This window comes from Micropterus salmoides, unplaced genomic scaffold (genome assembly GCF_014851395.1).
Source record: "Micropterus salmoides isolate LMB-PRFRI ecotype aquatic unplaced genomic scaffold, ASM1485139v1 Ms_hic_scaffold_1, whole genome shotgun sequence".
NCBI lineage: Eukaryota > Metazoa > Chordata > Actinopteri > Centrarchiformes > Centrarchidae > Micropterus > Micropterus salmoides.
In genome coordinates this window covers 21475385-21495216 of record NW_024040040.1, presented here as the reverse complement: position 1 = coordinate 21495216, position 19832 = coordinate 21475385, and the positions used below count along the sequence as shown (strand labels likewise).

Here is a 19832-nt window from a genome sequence, read left to right as displayed (position 1 = left end):
CCTCATGAGTAATATTATACAGGAAAAGACTACAGCTTGTGAATTTTTTTATATTTAAATGAAAGAGGAGTGAAATAGTTCAGTGACCAAATAAGTGGTAGGAAACTAAGGTAATTTTTTGATATAAGGTAAACAACGGGAAATTATTTTAAGTTTCGATCAATAAACAGAATTGAAAGATCTGAGTGCTTTTTCCTTTATTGGTGAGTCGCAAACCTCCAAAAAGACCACAGTCACAAGTATAAAACGAGTCAGGAGTCTGTCACTTAGCTACATTAAAGACTCTCAAACAGAGGAAAAGACAATCTGTACTTCCAGGAGATAAAACCAACTACACCTGAAGCAGTTGCAGCCGGAGGCTCAGTGAGTAAAATCAGCTGATTGATGTGATGGAACGCAGCGATCGATCGGTGACCAGTGATGTGAATAGCAAATATAAAAATGTATAGAGAACTGTTAAATGATACAAAAAGATGAAACCAACGGAAAGCCAAGCTTGTGGTGATAAACTTGCAACAGTGACGAACATGCCTGAGACCGCAGCCGAAGGTGAGCGGCTGTTAAAATCACTCATGGACTCGGTACAGGCCTTTTTATACAGTTTATGGTGCAGCCACATAAGGAAAAGAGGCGTGCTCTTCTCTTTCTTTGGGTGTGTTGTTTGCGTGTTTGGCTGCAAGAAAAACCATACAAATAGTAATTTTTTGCTGCGATGTGGTTACAAAAATTAGGCCTAGGTATCGATTGAAGGACTGGTTTGACTGGAGCGTTTTCAATTCTACTAGATACTGGGCTGTTTTGGTCCATACCTTAAAGGTATTGAGTATCAATACCCATCAATCCCTAGAGACACACCATAGCAAACATTTAACAAAGTATGTTTATTTGAACCAGAATAAGAAGAGAGAACAAGAATTACACCAAATTATAGTACACTACAAGTGGTAAAAAAACAAGATAAATACAACTAAAAAAGCATTTCCAGAACCCAAACCAAACTGAACCAAAGGTGGAGCCTGTGGAGAGAAACAGAGGGGAGTCAGTCTGCACTGGGTCCAGGTGCCCTGAGTGAGTATTTGGGGCAGCAGGACGGTGTACAGTCGCAGAGAAAAGTATGTCAACCCCTAGGCTTATAACTTCTCCAAAAGCTAATTAGAGTCAGTAGTCAGACAACCTGGAGTCCAATCTATGAGACGAGATTGGAGGTGATAGTCAACGGAAGATGGGTGATGCAACAGGACAATCCCCGAAAAGCACAGAAGCAAATCAACAACAGAATGGCTTTAGCAGTAGAAAATACGCCTTCTGGAGTGGCCCAGTCAGAGTCCTGACCTTAACCTGATTGAGATGACCTCGAGAGCAATTCACACCAGACACCCCAAGAATATTGCTGATCTGAAGCATTTTTGTAAAGAGGAATGGTCTAAAATTCCTCCTGACCGTTGTTCAGCTCTGATCTGCAACTACAGGAAACGTTTGGTTGAGATTATTGCTTGTTATTAAATCCAAGGGTTCACATACTTTTTCCACTCTGCACTGTGACGGTTTACACAATGTTTTACTTTAGTTAGTCAGTAGTTTAAGCAGATTGTGTTTGTCTATTATTGTGATTTAGATGAAGATCAGATCCAATTTTATGACTAATTTATGCAGAAATCCAGGTAATTCCAAAGGGCCCACATACTTTTTCCTGCGCGCGTGTGTGTGTGTGGTGTGATGAAGGAACATGTCACCCAGTTAAATTGTTTCTGGACAACAATAGAGCTCTATGGCTCAGAGGAAGGAGAGACATCAGGCTGTGATACACAAACAGCACTTGTTGATAGATACATTCATGGTATCGCTTGGTCTTTTCATGGGATGTGCTGATAATGAGAATTACAGAATAATACAAGACTTGCCCTTTAACATTGTGTTACTACTTGGTTGGATTTTGTGCCATTAAATGGAGCTAAAACTGTCAGTTTCTACAAGTGGAAAAGGAAAAATAAATTAAACTGAGCTCAAAGCAGATGTAATTACCCCCACAGTCACATTTTATTTTTTGATGTTTAAAATAGGAGTGAAACACCTAATTGGGAGATAACTACTGGTCCCTGTGGAAACAGATGTTGGTGGTTGAGGACTTGTAAAAGAGTGAAGGAACACGTAAAGCATGATATGAATAATGAAGCATGTTTGCTTGTTTTTTCATGAGCATGATCATGTTTCCGTGTAATTTCTGTGTGTGTGTATATGTTCACACTGATTTCTCTGGAGAATCCCTTTAACCTAGTTCCTGCTTGTATTTCTTTAAATCAGTGTGTGTGCATTTAGTTCCTGTCCTGTCACACCACTCTGTGTTTTGGATGTCCTGCTCTTACAGTTGAGTATCAGTAAAGTGCTGTGGTTACAAGGTTTTCCTTCTTAAATGCATCCACCATGGACTGTTTGTTTCTCTTTCTGCATGAGAATGCCGGGCAGCCATCTGTGTCCCCGACAAACGTAGTCGAGTTTTTTTCTCCCTTTTTTTTTTGCCTGTAACGGGTTGGTTTTTTTTTCCTGCCTGTTTGAAAACTTTTTTTAGTCTCAGACGTCCCGCCTCCACCTCCACCTGCCGAGGAGCCAGTGTTTGAGGAATCTACACCACCTCCTCCACCGCCGGAGGACTACGAGGACGATGAGGATGAAGAAGAGTCTGCGGTGGTGGAGTACAGTGACCCCTACGCTGAGGAGGACCCGCCCTGGGCTCCACGCACCTACCTGGAGAAAGGTAAGCCTCCACTGCTTACCCGTGAGGCAATTTTAAAAACACTGTAGGACAAAATTCAGTGCAGTGTCAGGACTAGACTATGAGTTCAAGGAGAAAGTATAGAGAGTGAATTCAGTTTCACAAGATATAATCCGTTCCTTGGGCCGCTATGCTAATTATTTGGTATGGCAGTGAAAGTAAATTGAATTAAAGCTGCAAGCAGCGTTGGGCGGGCCCTGGACGTGTGAGTTTATACTGACTGCTTTTATGTATGCCTGATTAGGGTGTAGAGAAACCTGCATTGTCTGTATTTCCCTGCAGTGGTGGCCATCTATGACTACGCTCGAGACAAGGAAGACGAGCTATCGTTCCAGGAGGGTGCCATCATCTACGTGATTAAAAAGAACGACGATGGCTGGTACGAGGGCGTGATGAACGGGACCACGGGCCTCTTCCCCGGCAACTATGTTGAGTCCATCATGCACTACGCCGACTGAACAAATCTCCCCCTCTGAGTGGATATGGAAGAGGAGCAGGACAAGCGTTTGATGGGGAAGGAACGGGGATGGAGGGGAGCCAAGGGTTTAAGGTCAAAGACTTTGATCAGACAGAGCATGATCACCTCCGGGCGAAGAGGGAAATAAGAGACTGGGGGAAGAGGGAGCAGTTTTTTAAGAAGTTGCAACACGACAAACTGATGCCCATTCTCTTGACGTAGGCGCCATTGTAAAACAACCACTACTCTAGATATATCCTTCCCTGTAATTTCTTTCTTTATTTGACTGAGGAGGACTGGACAGTGATGGATTTATTGTATTTTGAGAGTTTATATTAGGAGGTCACTACTTTATTTTTGCTTCATGTTTTTGCCCTTATTTTAAACAATATTTATTTGGATTTTGTAGTGGGATAAATGGTGAGCAGGTAGATGTGGCTTTTGAGGGGGATTTAGTTGGTATTTCCGTGTTGCAGCCTCGGAGAAAGGGCTGGAGGAGAATGCCTTCAATTTGTAGATTTTCTCCATAACACTCCAGAGACATTTTAGTGAGAAGTCCTCTCGCTCTCTCTTGCTCTCTCTCTCTCTAATATCCTCGGTGGGGGGAAAAAACGGTACTTTCCATACTTGATATTTGGTGAGGTACCTCAGCAGGGAGTGTGCCAAAGCTGACATTCGCTTAGATAAGCACATCAGATGTCTGAAGGTGACACACATGAAGCTAGATAAAAGTAGGTAAGAGAAGACGTCTGAAAGCGAGCAGAGTGTTTAAACACAGAGTTTTGCTGCTTTTTTTCCCTCAAAATTTAAATAAAATATCTTGCACCACGAGAGTCCGATGTTTAACTCGTAGGGGCGGGTTTTGTCGCTACATGCTTCACTTTGCTGGCGAGTGTGCATTTATCGGGAGAAGGAATCGTCATCCAGCCCTCAAATAGGAGAGGAAAGAGATCCTCAACTGCACAATGACCTGGATTTTGAAGTCTTACTCGGCAGCTCCCGTCGTGAATAATAGAAGTATATTAGCTCGACTGGCAAGGCTAATCATATGCAGTGTTAATATGCATTTTAGATGAAGACTTTGGGGGGGGGGGCATTTTACCAAGGGGTCCAGAATTAAGTTTTGCTTGCAGAGCGGCAGACTGCATGTTATGACGGGGGGGGGGGGGGGCTTTCTTTTCTTCTCTACTGATGATTAATGTCTTAATATTTTTAGATATGGTGTGGTTTGGTTGTTGATATTCACCCACGATGACTCCTGATGCATTTAGGTTATTTCTAAGATGCTTGTGCCATATTGAAGTGTGTGTTACTATTCAGAGGTTATCACTTCATTTGCAATAAATTGGCCAGAGTGGGGTGGAGTGTCGTTGAACTAATTTTTTTAAAATTTTAACTAATTAACTTTCTTTTTTTTTCTCCACTTTTCCCAAGTTGTTTTAAATCAAAAGCACATCCATTTGTAGTAAAAAGGTGTAGAAGAAGAAATAATATAAATGTGAGATGTATTATGTCCTCAAAACAGGACGTATTGAATATAAAAAGAAACCAGCTGTTGTGTTCAAATGGTTTTAACCGTCGCAGGCCCCCAATACTTCTTAACGCTGTCAGTTTAGGCATCGTTCGTCCTCCGTAAAGTTTCTAATACGCTTGGCTGTTTGCGAGGGCTCAGTGCTTGTACTTATGTCAGAATCTTTATTTTCTATTAAAAAAAAAAGAAAAGAAATAATAACAAGTGGGTCTGTATGTGAGTCTTGCATGCCATTGTTCTTATCTGTACTGGTGTCCCAAAAACCTTTTGTGGCGAGATCACCCATTCTTAAAAGGCAAGCAGCCCTGCAGCTCCGACCAGGTACCACCAGCCTCATCCAGAGACTGTACAACTTAATTCAAGCCCGCGTCCGAGGAGTCCCTCTCTAACCTGTGGGGGAGGGAGGGGAGGGGAGGGACAGGGCTTCCTCCACCCCTGACAGTATCTGTCATTACACTCTTACAACACTAAAAAAAAATTAAATAAGGCCCTTGGTCTGCAGGATTCACAGCTCCCTGGAGTCTGTCGTCCCTCGGGATGTCAAGTTTAACAATCCATAATGCCATTGTGTTGCACAGATAAAGTTGCATTGCAGAAGTATCATATTTGTAAAATCATGAGAACAAAGACAATAAAGTTATTAAGATTTATTGGTGTATTAATGCTTGGTTCTTGTTTTTCTGTATTGAAGATATGTATTAAATATTAGACGGCAGAAATTCTGGCTTTCGGGGAACATAGTCCAATAAGTTTGGGGGGCGGGTCGTCCACAATCTTTCTGGCTGGCCTCCTGGAGGGATGGAAGATTAGTTAGTTAGATTATTAGTTTAGATTAGTAGATGTTTTATTAGAGAAAGTATATGAAACCATGACCAAAATAGTCCTGGAGTTACTTATGGATGGAATTAAAGTGAAAATAAACGATTCCCCTTTTTTCTATGGACCCCCCTCAATGAACCCTGGGGATCCCCGGACACTGATAGCAGACTGGACGTCTGTTGTAGAATGAGTCATGACTAGTGTTGCAAGCCCAAACCGAGACCAAGTCAAGACCAAGACCAGTTCCCCACATTACATGACACAATAAAATGTAGAACGAGATCATAGTTACTTGTCAAATTGATCTGAAAGATTCATTCCCATTAAAACACCCACATACAAACAGAGCTGAAAAATCAACGTATGCATCGCCATCACCGGGATGGGTGACAGTCTTAACTGTAGCAACACATTTTTAATTAGGGTTATTGGCTGCATTTGAAGCAATAGATGTTAACAATTAAATCAGACGATGCAAAAGCAATTTATTGATAATCCCAAAGTTATGGTCTTGACATAATATCCCGAGTCCTCAATGTCCGAGACAAGACCGCGGGTAATAATAATAATAATCTTTTTTTTTAGAGCAGTTTTCAAAAACAAGTTACAAAGTGCTTTAACAAGTGTAAAGACACTAATACCCAAAAAACAATAATACAAAAACAATACAAGATAAAGAAAAGACTAAAATACATTTTTAAGATAAATATAAAATTAGTAAAATAGAATAAAATAAAAGGGATAAAATAAAGTCAAATAAGATCGGGAAAGACTCTCCTATAAAAGTATGTTTTAAGAAGGGACTTAAAAGAGTTCACTGACTCAGCTGACCTGATTTCCTCGGGCAGGCTGTTCCAGGGTACAAATGCGGTTGAGTCTGAGAGGAGACCAAGACCATCAAAAAGTGGTCTTGAGACCAAGACCATCGAGTACTACAACACTAGTCATGACCACAACGCTGAAGTTAGCTTCCGATTCAGCAGTTAAGGGGAAAGTGAAGGGGAACTTAAGTGAAAGTTAACCTAGTTGCTGAGCTGTAGATTTTGATTGTTGCACTTCTTACTGTTGTGAAAGCTGTTATGCATTTTAGGCAAAGCCTTAACGCTGTCTGAAACACTTTTTTAGATTTGAAAAAACTTTTATTTGTGAAAATGATAAAAGGGCGATTTCAATGCTTTTTCTTCACATGCAGACCATATTAGACCTGGTCCAGATCCAAAACCACTATACCTAGAGCTCTCAAATCTGGACTAGATTGTCCAAGAGAGGCTAAAGTTGGAAGGCAGAGGTTTAACATTGAGTGCAGGCTGGATGACAACGGAATAATTTCCACTGCAGCCACTCTAAATCCGTCAAATTGGCCATCTGATGAAGACAAGCACATACTATATGGAGACAACAAACTTCTCATCATACAGAAGACTCTCGCTGTTGAGGTCGCAACCTGTCCTATACTCCTCAAGGAATTCCACCAATTCCAACAATCTGTGCAAAGTGCTCTGTCAACAGCCGAGTGTGAAAGGGGATTCAACGCCATGAACCATATTCTCACAGACGACAGAAACAGAATAAACATCTCCACGCTGAACAGCCTACTATTCATTTTAGTAAATGGACCAGGGGTTTTCTCCTTCCCTGCCTGGAGACTCGCAGGGGTGTGAGGGGTCAGAAAGTAAGTTTCCAAATAAAATATATATTTTTATTTACAAAGCACAAAAACTAATTTACAAAACAAACTAGAAAATTCTGGGCCCATAAAAGAGATCAACTAAACAGAACTTAACTCAACATAACATATTTATTTATTGAGCATTTATTTATTTCTGTATTTATTTCTGACTGTGTCAGGATCGGTCCTCCATAGCGGGGTGGGAGAGTTATCAAGCACGTAAAGTTTGGTTCAGATGTGAGCATGTACACTGAAGTTACAACAACTTCCTGTGTCATGGCGAAGACTTGATCTCTGACGCCACGCCACGGACACACCCATTGACGAAAACTCGCAAATAGCACAACTTTTCATCTTCAATGCCTTTAGAAGGCACAGCACAAATTTGAAGTCGGTCGGACTAAATCCCTAGGAGGAGTTCGTTGAAGTACGAAGTGTGTAAATCATCCAAAATTTGACGTAAAATTCAAAATGGCCTACTTCCTGTTGATTTTAGTGCATCACTCCAAGAGGCTTTTTTGTGCGTCTGGACAAGATACACGTACCACAGAAAATTCGTGCACGTAGGTGAAATGTGCGGCGGGGGCTGCTTCGTTAAAAGTCACTTCCTGTTGCCAGCAGGTGGCGCTATGACTGTGGGTGAATGTCGGCATGTACATGTATTCAGGGCGGGACTCTCATCCTACATGTACAGTTTGGTCCAGATGTGAGCATATACACTGAAGTTACGACAACTTCCTGTGTCATGGGGAAGAGTTGATCTTTGACGCCACGCCACGGACACGCCCATTGTCGAAAACTCGCAAATAGCACAACTTTTCATCTTCAATGCCTTTAGAAGGCACAGCACAAATTTGAGGTCGGTCGGACTAAATCCCTAGGAGGAGTTCGTTAAAGTACGAAGTGTGTAAATCATCCAAAATTTGACGTAAAATTCAAAATGGCCGACTTCCTGTTGGGTTTAGGCTATGGCTCCAAGAGACTTTGTTGTGCGTCTGGACAAGATACACGTACCACAGAAAATTCGTGCACGTAGGTGAAACGTGCGGCAGGGGCTGCTTCATTAAAAGTCACTTCCTGTTGCCAGCAGGTGGCGCTATGACTGTGGGTGAATGTCGGCATGTTCATGTGTTCAGGGCGGGACTCTCATCCTACATGTACAGTTTGGTCCAGATGTGAGCATGTACACTGAAGTTACAACAACTTCCTGTTTCATGGCGAATCATCGACGCCACGGACACGCCCATTGACGAAAACGCGCAAATAGCACAACTTTTCATCGTCAATGCCTTTAGAAGGCACAGCAGAAATTTGACGTCGATCTGACTAAATCCCTAGGAGGAGTTCGTTAAAGTACGAAGTGTGTAAATCATCCAAAAATGGCCGTAAAATTCAAAATGGCCGACTTCCTGTTGACTTTAGGCTATGGGTTCTTGAGGCTTTTTTGTGCGTCTTGATATGATACATGTCCCCAGAAAATTTCGTACATGTAGGTTGAACGTGAACGAGGGGCTAATTTTTTCCAATTTTCTAGGTGGCGCTAGCGAGTCATTTTGCAACGCCCATGTGCGAAACTTGTAGAATACGAAATTTTTCACCGGTTCTGACATGTTTGCAAATTTTGGTGAGTTTTCGAGAATGTTTAGGCCATGTCAGTTGAGCCTACTTTGCAGAAAAAAAAAAAAAAAAAAAATTAAAGCTGCAAGCAGCGTTGGGCGGGCCCTCGCACTTGTAAGCGCGTCCGCGCGTGAGCCGGCCGAGTGCACATTCTGGAGCTCTGCCGGTGCGGCTGTGAATTTCCTACGCGGTTCCGACGCCGCATGAATGTGCTATATGTCACTTCCTGTGTCCCCTATGTGGAGCTACATAGCACTTGCCGCTATGATATAAATCGGTATTGACGTGTAGATGTCTGCGGGGTGGGAGAGTTATCAAGCACGTAAAGTTTGTTTCAGATGTGAACATGTACACTGAACAATAATGTACCCAAACAATAAAATAAATTCCTTTTATATTTCCCTGCCTTGTTGTTTATGTGTACATACAGAGGAAGAATGTGAGAACAGCACACATTTCATCGTTACTGTGTGTTAGAGCATGGGAGAACAGTGGATACTTTTAATACAGCCCACACCCCTAATACTGTGTAACTATAACAAGTAGAGAACAGAAGAAAAAGATGTTCTTTCTTTACAACTGTCTGCATAGCTTATTCATATTGTGTAATGAATGAAAATAAATAGGCCTACTAGGCTCCTCTCTACTTTGACATTTAAGATTAGCTTGTTTGATCCACCTTCATACACATGTGACATTACTGTACAACTTGAGAAAGGTGAGTTGTTTTCTGCTCCAGCCTGCCTAAAAGAAAAGCGTTTTTGGGATTAAATGGACTTTATTAGCTGCTGCAGTGCAGGATGAACTCAGAATAGACCCATTTCTCACCTTATTATTCTAAATCATGCAACGAAGAAGAAGAAATGCATAAGAAATCCTGGGACAAAATCTGTCCACAAATACTGTACAGCATGTAGTCTGATGATCAAGACTTGTGTTATAGCTGACTTGGGCAGTGAAATGTTAATTTTTTTAATTCATGTGGTCATAGTTGTCCACAACTCAAATCAGAATATAAGAAGAAATGTTTTATACCACCTCAAGAAGGCTTCCTATCAGAAAGGTAGGAAGGTATTTCAAATGTACAACTGCAGTACTTAAATCTAAGTAAAGTAATTTCCCTGACATTTTTGTGTTACTTTACTTTTAATAGACCCATGTAAGAGGTTTTATACTTCCTGTGAGTATAATCCAATCAATCTTATTTTCATACTGTATATCCGTTGTGTAATTTGATAAATTGTGTTGTATGTCGTGCTCGCATCTCAGAGAAGACTCTGACTGCAACATGCGTCTTTGTAAAGAGAGAAACAGACAGAAAAAGTCTCTAACTCTGCCTGTCAGCTCGCTCTGCTCCGTTAAAACTGAATTTACCATACAGAATTGAATACGAGTGCACTCCAGATTTAGCTGCAGCCAGCTGACCGTGTGCTTCTCCCTATACCGCAGTTCTGTGTCCATGCATGCAGCAAACTGAAAGCACTGTCTGTCGGAGCGTCTACGTGAAAAGAGAAGGAAGACATTGCTGGTAGTGTCTTCAGAGTTGTTAAACACCTCAGCGCACTGAAGGAAGCCATCTGACTGTGTGAGGGGCAAGATCGTTGATGTCTGCAGGCAGAGTAGGAGCTCTCCTGTCTGACTGGTCCACCAATAGCAGAGAAGATGACCCCTTGAGACACAGCCCCTCCTCATTTGCATAATGAGGCAGAAATGCATACAAAATTTAAAAAGACAGGCAGAAATAAATACCATGGGTGAAAATAAATAAGGTAAAAAATACAAAGGAAGAATAAAACAGACAAAAATATTAAAACACACACATAAATAAATATATTAAAAAAATTAGTAATAAATAAAGTTGAATAAAAAATAAGGTAATTATAACAAAGGTGAATAAGTAAAGGCACTAATTAAAATATATACATTTATGTCTCCTTGTATAATTTAATTACTACCACATTTATTTATTTACTTTATTTTTTGTGTATTTAATTGGATGCTTATTTATTTATTGAGCATTTATTTATTTCTGTATTTATTTCTGACTGTGTCAGGATCGGTCCTCCATAGCGGGGTGGGAGAGTTATCAAGCACGTAAAGTTTGGTTCAGATGTGAGCATGTACACTGAAGTTACAACAACTTCCTGTGTCATGGCGAAGACTTGATCTTGACGCCACGCCACGGACACACCCATTGACGAAAACTCGCAAATAGCACAACTTTTCATCTTCAATGCCTTTAGAAGGCACAGCACAAATTTGAAGTCGGTCGGACTAAATCCCTAGGAGGAGTTCGTTAAAGTACGAAGTGTGTAAATCATCCAAAATTTGACGTAAAATTCAAAATGGCCGACTTCCTGTTGATTTTAGGGCATCGCTCCAAGAGGCTTTTTTGTGCGTCTGGACAAGATACACGTACCACAGAAAATTCGTGCACGTAGGTGAAACGTGCGGCGGGGGCTGCTTCGTTAAAAGTCACTTCCTGTTGCCAGCAGGTGGCGCTATGACTGTGGGTGAATGTCAGCATGTACATGTGTTCAGGGCGGGACTCTCATCCTACATGTACAGTTTGGTGCAGATGTGAGCATGTACACTGAAGTTACGACAACTTCCGTGTCATGGCGAAGAGCTGATCTTTGACGCCACGCCACGGACACGCCCATTGACGAAAACTTGCAAATAGCACAACTTTTCATCTTCAATGCCTTTAGAAGGCACAGCAGAAATTTGAGGTCGGTCGGACTAAATCCCTAGGAGGAGTTCGTTAAAGTACGAAGTGTGTAAATCATCCAAAATTTGACGTAAAATTCAAAATGGCCGACTTCCTGTTGGGTTTAGGCTATGGCTCCAAGAGACTTTTTTGTGCGTCTGGACAAGATACACGTACCACAGAAAATTCGTGCACGTAGGTGAAACGTGCGGCGGGGGCTGCTTCGTTAAAAGTCACTTCCTGTTGCCAGCAGGTGGCGCTATGACTGTGGGTGAATGTCAGCATGTACATGTGTTCAGGGCGGGACTCTCATCCTACATGTACAGTTTGGTCCAGATGTGAGCATGTACACTGAAGTTACGACAACTTCCGTGTCATGGCGAAGAGTTGATCTTTGACGCCACGCCACGGACACGCCCATTGACGAAAACTTGCAAATAGCACAACTTTTCATCTTCAATGCCTTTAGAAGGCACAGCACAAATTTGAGGTCGGTCGGACTAAATCCCTAGGAGGAGTTCGTTAAAGTACGAAGTGTGTAAATCATCCAAAATTTGACGTAAAATTCAAAATGGCCGACTTCCTGTTGGGTTTAGGCTATGGCTCCAAGAGACTTTTTTGTGCGTCTGGACAAGATACACGTACCACAGAAAATTCGTGCACGTAGGTGAAACGTGCGGCGGGGGCTGCTTCGTTAAAGGTCACTTTCTGTTGCCAGCAGGTGGCGCTATGACTGTGGGTGAATGTCGGCATGTACATGTGTTCAGGGCGGGACTCTCATCCTAGATGTACAGTTTGGTCCAGATGTGAGCATGTACACTGAAGTTACAACAACTTCCTGTTTCATGCGAATCATCGACGCCACGGACACGCCCATTGACGAAAACGCGCAAATAGCACAACTTTTCATCGTCAATGCCTTTAGAAGGCACAGCAGAAATTTGACGTCGATCCGACTAAATCCCTAGGAGGAGTTCGTTAAAGTACGAAGTGTGTAAATCATCCAAAAATGGCCGTAAAATTCAAAATGGCCGACTTCCTGTTGACTTTAGGCTATGGGTTCTTGAGGCTTTTTTGTGCGTCTTGATATGATACATGTCCCCAGAAAATTTCGTACATGTAGGTTGAACGTGAACGAGGGGCTAATTTTTCCAATTTTCTAGGTGGCGCTAGCGAGTCATTTTGCAACGCCCATGTGCGAAACTTGTAGAATACGAAATTTTTCACCGGTTCTGACATGTTTGCAAATTTTGGTGAGTTTTCGAGTATGTTTAGGCCATGTCATTTGGCCTACTTTGCAGAAAAAAAAAAAAAAAAAAAAAAAAAAAAAAAAAAATATATAATCCGAGCAATTCAATAGGGACCTCACACGGTCGTGCTCGGGCCCTAATTAAAGCTGCAAGCAGCGTTGGGCGGGCCCTCGCACTTGTAAGCGCGTCGCGCGTGAGCCGGCCGAGTTGCATATTCTGGAGCTCTGCCGGTGCGGCTGTGAATTTCCTACGCGGTTCCGACGCCGCATGAAGTGCTATATGTCACTTCCTGTGTCCCCTATGTGGAGCTACATAGCACTTGCCGCTATGAATATAAATCGGTATTGGCGTGTAGATGTCTGCGGGGTGGGAGAGTTATCAAGCACGTAAAGTTTGTTTCAGATGTGACATGTACACTGAACAATAATGTACCCAAACAATAAAATAAATTCCTTTTATATTTCCCTGCCTTGTTGTTTATGTGTACATACAGAGGAAGAATGTGAGAACAGCACACATTTCATCGTTACTGTGTGTTAGAGCATGGGAGAACAGTGGATACTTTTAATACAGCCCACACCCCTAATACTGTGTAACTATAACAAGTAGAGAACAGAAGAAAAAGATGTTCTTTCTTTACAACTGTCTGCATAGCTTATTCATATTGTGTAATGAATGAAAATAAATAGGCCTACTAGGCTCCTCTCTACTTTGACATTTAAGATTAGCTTGTTTGATCCACCTTCATACACATGTGACATTACTGTACAACTTGAGAAAGGTGAGTTGTTTTCTGCTCCAGCCTGCCTAAAAGAAAAGCGTTTTTGGGATTAAATGGACTTTATTAGCTGCTGCAGTGCAGGATGAACTCAGAATAGACCCATTTCTCACCTTATTATTCTAAATCATGCAACGAAGAAGAAGAAATGCATAAGAAATCCTGGGACAAAATCTGTCCAAATACTGTACAGCATGTAGTCTGATGAACAAGACTTGTGTTATAGCTGACTTGGGCAGTGAAAATTTTTTTAATTCATGTGGTCATAGTTGTCCACAACTCAAATCAGAATATAAGAAGAAATGTTTTATACCACCTCAAGAAGGCTTCCTATCAGAAAGGTAGGAAGGTATTTCAAATGTACAACTGCAGTACTTAAATCTAAGTAAAGTAATTTCCCTGACATTTTGTGTTACTTTACTTTTAATAGACCATGTAAAGGTTTTATACTTCCTGTGAGTATAATCCAATCAATCTTATTTTCATACTGTATATCCGTTGTGTAATTTGATAAATTGTGTTGTATGTCGTGCTCGCATCTCAGAGAAGACTCTGACTGCAACATGCGTCTTTGTAAAGAGAGAAACGGACAGAAAAAGTCTCTAACTCTGCCTGTCAGCTCGCTCTGCTCCGTTAAAACTGAATTTACCATACAGAATTGAATACGAGTGCACTCCAGATTTAGCTGCAGCCAGCTGACCGTGTGCTTCTCCCTATACCGCAGTTCTGTGTCCATGCATGCAGCAAACTGAAAGCACTGTCTGTCGGAGCGTCTACGTGAAAAGAGAAGGAAGACATTGCTGGTAGTATTGTCTTCAGAGTTGTTAAACACCTCAGCGCACTGAAGGAAGCCATCTGACTGTGTGAGGGGCAAGATCGTTGATGTCTGCAGGCAGAGTAGGAGCTCTCCTGTCTGACTGGTCCACCAATAGCAGAGAAGATGACCCCTTGAGACACAGCCCCTCCTCATTTGCATAATGAGGCAGAAATGCATACAAAAATTTAAAAAAGACAGGCAGAAATAAATACCATGGGTGAAAATAAATAAGGTAAATAAATACAAAGGAAGAATAAAACAGACAAAAATATTAAAACACACATAAATAAATACATTAAAAAAATTAGTAATAAATAAAGTTGAATAAACAAATAAGGTAATTATAACAAAGGTGAATAAGTAAAGGCACTAATTAAAATATACATTTATGTCTCCTTGTATAATTTAATTACTACCTACATTTATTTATTTACTTTATTTTTTTGTGTATTTAATTGGATGCTTATTTATTTATTGAGCATTTATTTATTTCTGTATTTATTTCTGACTGTGTCAGGATCGGTCCTCCATACGGGTGGGAGAGTTATCAAGCACGTAAAGTTTGGTTCAGATGTGAGCATGTACACTGAAGTTACAACAACTTCCTGTGTCATGGCGAAGACTTGATCTCTGACGCCACGCCACGGACACACCCATTGACGAAAACTCGCAAATAGCACAACTTTTCATCTTCAATGCCTTTAGAAGGCACAGCACAAATTTGAAGTCGGTCGGACTAAATCCCTAGGAGGAGTTCGTTAAAGTACGAAGTGTGTAAATCATCCAAAATTTGACGTAAAATTCAAAATGGCCGACTTCCTGTTGATTTTAGGGCATCGCTCCAAGAGGCTTTTTTGTGCGTCTGGACAAGATACACGTACCACAGAAAATTCGTGCACGTAGGTAAACGTGCGGCGGGGGCTGCTTCGTTAAAAGTCACTTCCTGTTGCCAGCAGGTGGCGCTATGACTGTGTGAATGTCAGCATGTACATGTGTTCAGGGCGGGACTCTCATCCTACATGTACAGTTTGGTCCAGATGTGAGCATGTACACTGAAGTTACGACAACTTCCGTGTCATGGCGAAGAGTTGATCTTTGACGCCACGCCACGGACACGCCCATTGACGAAAACTTGCAAATAGCACAACTTTTCATCTTCAATGCCTTTAGAAGGCACAGCACAAATTTGAGGTCGGTCGGACTAAATCCCTAGGAGGAGTTCGTTAAAGTACGAAGTGTGTAAATCATCCAAAATTTGACGTAAAATTCAAAATGGCCGACTTCCTGTTGGGTTTAGGCTATGGCTCCAAGAGCTTTTTTGTGCGTCTGGACAAGATACACGTACCACAGAAAATTCGTGCACGTAGGTAAACGTGCGGCGGGGGCTGCTTCGTTAAAAGTCACTTCCTGTTGCCAGCAGGTGGCGCTATGACTGTGGGTGAATGTCAGCATGTACATGTGTTCAGGGCGGGACTCTCATCCTACATGTACAGTTTGGTCCAGATGTGAGCATGTACACTGAAGTTACGACAACTTCCGTGTCATGGCGAAGAGTGATCTTTGACGCCACGCCACGGACACGCCCATTGACGAAAACTTGCAAATAGCACAACTTTTCATCTTCAATGCCTTTAGAAGGCACAGCACAAATTTGAGGTCGGTCGGACTAAATCCCTAGGAGGAGTTCGTTAAAGTACGAAGTGTGTAAATCATCCAAAATTTGACGTAAAATTCAAAATGGCCGACTTCCTGTTGTTTAGGCTATGGCTCCAAGAGACTTTTTTGTGCGTCTGGACAAGATACACGTACCACAGAAAATTCGTGCACGTAGGTGAAACGTGCGGCGGGGGCTGCTTCGTTAAAGGTCACTTTCTTGCCAGCAGGTGGCGCTATGACTGTGGGTGAATGTCGGCATGTACATGTGTTCAGGGCGGGACTCTCATCCTACATGTACAGTTTGGTCCAGATGTGAGCATGTACACTGAAGTTACAACAACTTCCTGTTTCATTGCGAATCATCGACGCCACGGACACGCCCATTGACGAAAACGCGCAAATAGCACAACTTTTCATCGTCAATGCCTTTAGAAGGCACAGCAGAAATTTGACGTCGATCCGACTAAATCCCTAGGAGGAGTTCGTTAAAGTACGAAGTGTGTAAATCATCCAAAAATGGCCATAAAATTCAAAATGGCCGACTTCCTGTTGACTTTAGGCTATGGGTTCTTGAGGCTTTTTTGTGCGTCTTGATACGATACATGTCCCCAGAAAATTTCGTACATGTAGGTTGAACGTGAACGAGGGGCTAATCATTTCCAATTTTCTAGGTGGCGCTAGCGAGTCATTTTGCCACGCCCATGTGCGAAACTTGTAGAATACGAAATTTTTCACCGGTTCTGACATGTTTGCAAATTTTGGTGAGTTTTCGAGTATGTTTAGGCCATGTCATTTGGGCCTACTTTGCAGAAAAAAAAAAAAAAAAAAAAAAAAAAAAAAATAGCAATTCAAAAGCTGCAAAGCTGCAAGCGCGTTGGGCGGGCCCTCGCACTTGTAGCGCGTCCGCGTGTGAGCCGGCCGAGTTGCATATTCTGGAGCTCTGCCGGTGCGGCTGTGAATTTCCTACGCGGTTCCGACGCCGCATGAATGTGCTATATGTCACTTCCTGTGTCCCCTATGTGGAGCTACATAGCACTTGCCGCTATGAATATAAATCGGTATTGACGTGTAGATGTCTGCGGGGTGGGAGAGTTATCAAGCACGTAAAGTTTGTTTCAGATGTGACATGTACACTGAACAATAATGTACCCAAACAATAAAATAAATTCCTTTTATATTTCCCTGCCTTGTTGTTTATGTGTACATACAGAGGAAGAATGTGAGAACAGCACACATTTCATCGTTACTGTGTGTTAGAGCATGGGAGAACAGTGGATACTTTTAATACAGCCCACACCCCTAATACTGTGTAACTATAACAAGTAGAGAACAGAAGAAAAAGATGTTCTTTCTTTACAACTGTCTGCATAGCTTATTCATATTGTGTAATGAATGAAAATAAATAGGCCTACTAGGCTCCTCTCTACTTTGACATTTAAGATTAGCTTGTTTGATCCACCTTCATACACATGTGACATTACTGTACAACTTGAGAAAGGTGAGTTGTTTTCTGCTCCAGCCTGCCTAAAAGAAAGCGTTTTGGGATTAAATGGACTTTATTAGCTGCTGCAGTGCAGGATGAACTCAGAATAGACCCATTTCTCACCTTATTATTCTAAATCATGCAACGAAGAAGAAGAAATGCATAAAAATCCTGGGACAAAATCTGTCCACAAATACTGTACAGCATGTAGTCTGATGAACAAGACTTGTGTTATAGCTGACTTGGGCAGTGAAATGTTTTTTTTAATTCATGTGGTCATAGTTGTCCACAACTCAAATCAGAATATAGAAGAAATGTTTTATACCACCTCAAGAAGGCTTCCTATCAGAAAGGTAGGAAGGTATTTCAAATGTACAACTGCAGTACTTAAATCTAAGTAAAGTAATTTCCCTGACATTTTTGTGTTACTTTACTTTTAATAGACCCATGTAAGAGGTTTTATACTTCCTGTGAGTATAATCCAATCAATCTTATTTTCATACTGTATATCCGTTGTGTAATTTGATAAATTGTGTTGTATGTCGTGCTCGCATCTCAGAGAAGACTCTGACTGCAACATGCGTCTTTGTAAAGAGAGAAACGGACAGAAAAAGTCTCTAACTCTGCCTGTCAGCTCGCTCTGCTCCGTTAAAACTGAATTTACCATACAGAATTGAATACGAGTGCACTCCAGATTTAGCTGCAGCCAGCTGACCGTGTGCTTCTCCCTATACCGCAGTTCTGTGTCCATGCATGCAGCAAACTGAAAGCACTGTCTGTCGGAGCTTCTACGTGAAAAGAGAAGGAAGACATTGCTGGTAGTATTGTCTTCAGAGTTGTTAAACACCTCAGCGCACTGAAGGAAGCCATCTGACTGTGTGAGGGGCAAGATCGTTGATGTCTGCAGGCAGAGTAGGAGCTCTCCTGTCTGACTGGTCCACCAATAGCAGAGAAGATGACCCCTTGAGACACAGCCCCCCTCATTTGCATAATGAGGCAGAAATGCATACAAAATTTAAAAAGACAGGCAGAAATAAATACCATGGGTGAAAATAAATAAGGTAAATAAATACAAAGGAAGAATAAAACAGACAAAAATATTAAAACACACACATAAATAAATACATTAAAAAATTAGTAATAAATAAAGTTGAATAAACAAATAAGGTAATTATACAAAGGTGAATAAGTAAAGGCACTAATTAAATATATACATTTATGTCTCCTTGTATAATTTAATTACTACCTACATTTATTTATTTACTTATTTTTTTGTGTATTTAATTGGATGCTTATTTATTTATTGAGCATTTATTTATTTCTGTATTTATTTCTGACTGTGTCAGGATCGGTCCTCCATAGCGGGGTGGGAGAGTTATCAAGCACGTAAAGTTTGGTTCAGATGTGAGCATGTACACTGAAGTTACAACAACTTCCTGTGTCATGGCGAAGACTTGATCTCTGACGCCACGCCACGGACACACCCATTGACGAAAACTCGCAAATAGCACAACTTTTCATCTTCAATGCCTTTAGAAGGCACAGCACAAATTTGAAGTCGGTCGGACTAAATCCCTAGGAGGAGTTCGTTAAAGTACGAAGTGTGTAAATCATCCAAAATTTGACGTAAAATTCAAAATGGCCGACTTCCTGTTGATTTTAGGGCATCGCTCCAAGAGGCTTTTTTGTGCGTCTGGACAAGATACCGTACCACAGAAAATTCGTGCACGTAGGTAAAACGTGCGGCGGGGGCTGCTTCGTTAAAAGTCACTTCCTGTTGCCAGCAGGTGGCGCTATGACTGTGTGAATGTCAGCATGTACATGTGTTCAGGGCGGGACTCTCATCCTACATGTACAGTTTTGGTCAGATGTGAGCATGTACACTGAAGTTACGACAACTTCCGTGTCATGGCGAAGAGTGATCTTTGACGCCACGCCACGGACACGCCCATTGACGAAAACTTGCAAATAGCACAACTTTTCATCTTCAATGCCTTTAGAAGGCACAGCACAAATTTGAGTCGGTCGGACTAAATCCCTAGGAGGAGTTCGTTAAAGTACGAAGTGTGTAATCATCCAAAATTTGACGTAAAATTCAAAATGGCCGACTTCCTGTTGATTTAGGCATGGCTCCAAGAGGCTTTTTTGTGCGTCTGGACAAGTACACTACCACAGAAAATTCGTGCACGTAGGTGAAACGTGCGGCGGGGGCTGCTTCGTTAAAGGTCACTTTCTGTTGCCAGCAGGTGGCGCTATGACTGTGGGTGAATGTCGG

The 19832-nt window shown here is 41.7% G+C and overlaps 1 protein-coding gene across 13 annotated transcripts in view; it reads left to right on the top strand.

Annotated features, from left to right (window-relative positions):
• LOC119905352 (abl interactor 2-like) overlaps window positions 1-5408 on the top strand; it is a 45263-nt gene extending 39855 nt beyond the window's left edge. For 11 of the 13 annotated variants that reach the window (XM_038722398.1, XM_038722302.1, XM_038722358.1 and 8 more), the window contains 2 exons: window positions 2567-2752; window positions 3053-5408. In XM_038722398.1, coding sequence (XP_038578326.1) covers window positions 2567-2752; window positions 3053-3228 — 362 coding nt within the window. In that variant the 3' untranslated portion in view covers window positions 3229-5408. The remainder of the gene's footprint in view (window positions 1-2566; window positions 2753-3052) is intronic. The other 2 variants (XM_038722332.1, XM_038722390.1) reach the window with 1 other exon arrangement.
• Window positions 5409-19832: the final 14424 nt, after the last annotated feature.